The 3026-nt window shown below is 38.3% G+C and overlaps 1 protein-coding gene across 1 annotated transcript; it reads left to right on the top strand.

Moving 5' to 3' along the window:
• Nucleotides 1-2243: 2243 nt before the first annotated feature.
• LOC142627844 (uncharacterized) lies at nucleotides 2244-2816 on the top strand. Its single transcript, XM_075801736.1, has one exon. The coding sequence runs from the start codon at nucleotides 2244-2246 to the stop codon at nucleotides 2814-2816; it is 573 nt and encodes a 190-aa protein (XP_075657851.1).
• The last annotated feature ends 210 nt before the right edge of the window (nucleotides 2817-3026 follow it).

The following is a 3026-nucleotide window of genomic DNA, read 5'->3' as shown; positions in this document are numbered from 1 at the left end:
ATTGTATTTATCTATTGAGATATTTCTAACATGAGTGATCTATTATTTAAAAAAAAAAAAAAATTAGAGCCAAAACTCAAGTTATGAATGAAACTATTAGTAGTTAGATAGATACTGAGTGCAATATATGTGAATTTCTATTATTTTGGTTAATGTGTTCTCAAAAAATGTTCAAATTATAATATGGTAAGGAAAAACTAAAAAATTTTAATGCAAGGCATGCTAGTGGAGGGCTTAAGATTTCTCAATAGTTCATTTAGAAGTTATGCTCTATTTCAAGATCAAAGAAACAAAGTGGCATTTAAAAAACCCAAAAACAAAAAGTAGGCAGAGGTATTTAATAACTAAAGGTATTTTTTGAGCAGGCCAAGGGAGGCGACTGCCCCCCCCCCTCCCCTTGACCCCCCTAGCTTTGCCCCTAAGTATACTGACAAGGTTGGTGAAGGCAAAAGAGATCAGTTTCATGTTGGTTGTTTTGAGTTTCAACTTTCAATACACAGATTTGGACATGGTTTTGTTTTTCTAAGTTGTTTGTGGTTTTACAAGAAGGGTGTATTGTGTTTGGTTGCCCAAAAAATGGAAGAAAGAAAATGATTTAGAGACTGATTTTTGTTTTTGTTTTTGTTTTAAATAAGGAATTAATTTTGTCTTTGTTTTTTTTCTAATTTTTATGTTTTAATGCTAACGTGGCAATTCTTTTATGTTAGTTAAAATTATTTAATATTATTTTATTAGCCACTTAGGATTGAAGTGTGCCAATAGTGCACACCATTTGCCATGTTGGCATTTTCATTGGTGAATTAACGATAGGAACCAAATTAACTACAAGTTGAAAATAATATGGACCAAATTAACTGTTACCAAAATGTAGGGACCAAATTAATTGTGACCTCAAAATATAGGGACCAAAATAGTGTTTTCGCCTATATATAATTAAATACTACAAAATTAAACACTTACAAACTAACATGGTTAAAAAAAAAAAATACTTATAGGTCACATCTAAGTTAATAATTTATGGGGCTACCTTCCCTTGTGGGGAGAAATAAAAAATCCAGCTTTAATTACATCAAGGAGCGTGTGTGGCGAAAACTTCAAGGGTGGGAAGAGAAGCTCCTTTCTCAAGCTGGGCGAGAAATATTAATTAAGGTAATTGTCCAAGCAATTCCCACTTATACCATGAATTACTTCAAGCTTCCTATTGGTCTTTGTGAGGAGATAAAGGGTCTTCTTCGAAGGTTTTGTTGGGGATAAAGGGGAGAAGGCGAAAAACCATTGGGTAAGGTGGGAGGAACTTTGTAAGCCCAAGGGTGAAGGTGGTATGGGGTATAAGGAATTTGCATTGTACAATGATGCTCTCCTAGCTAAACAAGCTTGGAGGCTCCTCCAAAACAGAAACTCTTTGTTATATAGAGTTTTCAAATTGAAGTTCTTCCCTCACGGAACTATTTTGGAAGCGCCACAATCACAAGTAGGAGTATATTAAAGGGGAGGGATGTGTTAAGGAAAGGAATGAGTTGGAGGGTCGGTGATGGTGCATGTATCAAGGTTTGGACAGACCCGTGGCTGCCCTCTGAGTTTCTGCCCTTTGTGACTTCTCAGGTTGCAACAGGTTTAGAGAATCTGTGTGTCTCAGCTTTGATCAAACCAGGCACAAATGAGTGGAATTCTGTACTATTGCAACAATTATTTTCAATAAGAGATATCTCATTGATTGAGTTTATTCCTTTGAGCACAATGCAGGTGGAATACAGATTATTTTGGCCGTTTACTCCATCGGGTTCCTATACAGTCAAGTCAGGTTATAGATTTCTGTATAAGGCACAAAGTTTGGACAACAATGACAATCAACCTAAAAATAATGGCTTGTGGAAGAGGGTGTAGGGGCTGAAGACTCAACCAAAAATTCGAAACTTTCTATGGCGAGATATTAAAAATGCAATCCCAACGAAAGTGAACCTCTGACCATAACAAAGGACTGTTGTGAACAATGCAAGGCTGAGTCTGAAGATACAGTGCACACATTATGGTTGTGCCCTCTACTTGGCATGGTGTGGGGGCAGCAGGCGGAGTGGGATTTTTATAAATTAGAGGCTTTTGGCACTTTCAAGGAGCTGGTGGAATATGTTGTAGAGGAAGGAAAGGACTTGGCGCTCTTTGCAACAATTGTGTGGACTGTGTGGCACAGAAGGAATGCATTGCAAATCAGCTCTAACCCTTTTCCAGTCTAGCAAATCCAGTAGATGGTGAGGTCTCTTAGGGCAAATTTTGTGCGCTCCTTACTCACAAAACCCCCAGACCAACCCACTCCAACCTCCCTAAGATCACTCGGCAAACCCCCACCTTGGCCAGACATAAAGGTTAATTTTGATGGAGCTTGTTTTCAAGATGAAAAGCTAGCAGGTACAACAGCGGTTATTCGAGCCAGAAATGGTCAGGTGTTAGCTACAATGGTAGACAGGTTCCCTCTTCCTCACTCTATAGTGGCAGTTGAAGTGATAGTAGCTATCAAAGCTCTCAAATTTGCACTTGAGCTCGGCCACAACTCTATCATCCTTGAGGGAGACTCCAAGATTGCAACTAAGGCAATGCAGAGTGGAATCCCTACCTTGGCTGACTATGGACATCTGATAGAGGAGGTCAAGATGATAGCAGAAAGTTTTGTATCAATTGCATTAAGTTTTGTTCCAAGACAGTGTAATATTTTAGCCCATAAAATTGCTAGACATGTGAGACATGTTAGTGAGTATACAGTGTGGATAGAGAATGTTCCTCCACAACTGTTCACTGTAATTCAAGCCGCTTTGGCTTCTTAAATAAAATCACAGTGTTCCTTCAAAAAAAAAAAAACTTAAAACACCAACACCAAGACATCAAAATCCCCAATTTAAGTAGACTCATCGTCTCCTTCCTTTCCTCATAATCAGCATAGCTTCAAGCTCTATTCTCCAATCACCTGCACTTGGTCGAGCACCAGAGAAAGAAGTAAGAGGTGATGATGACAATGAAGAAGTGATGGGTTTGTT

This window comes from Castanea sativa, chromosome 3, assembly GCF_040712315.1.
Source record: "Castanea sativa cultivar Marrone di Chiusa Pesio chromosome 3, ASM4071231v1".
NCBI lineage: Eukaryota > Viridiplantae > Streptophyta > Magnoliopsida > Fagales > Fagaceae > Castanea > Castanea sativa.
Note: the sequence above shows the minus strand (reverse complement) of the source record. Positions and strands in the feature narration are given on the sequence as shown.

Excerpts from the sequence above, each read along its gene's own strand:
- LOC142627844 (XM_075801736.1), top strand. The coding sequence starts at position 2,244 with ATGGTGAGGTCTCTTAGGGCAAATTTTGTGCGCTCCTTACTCACAAAA.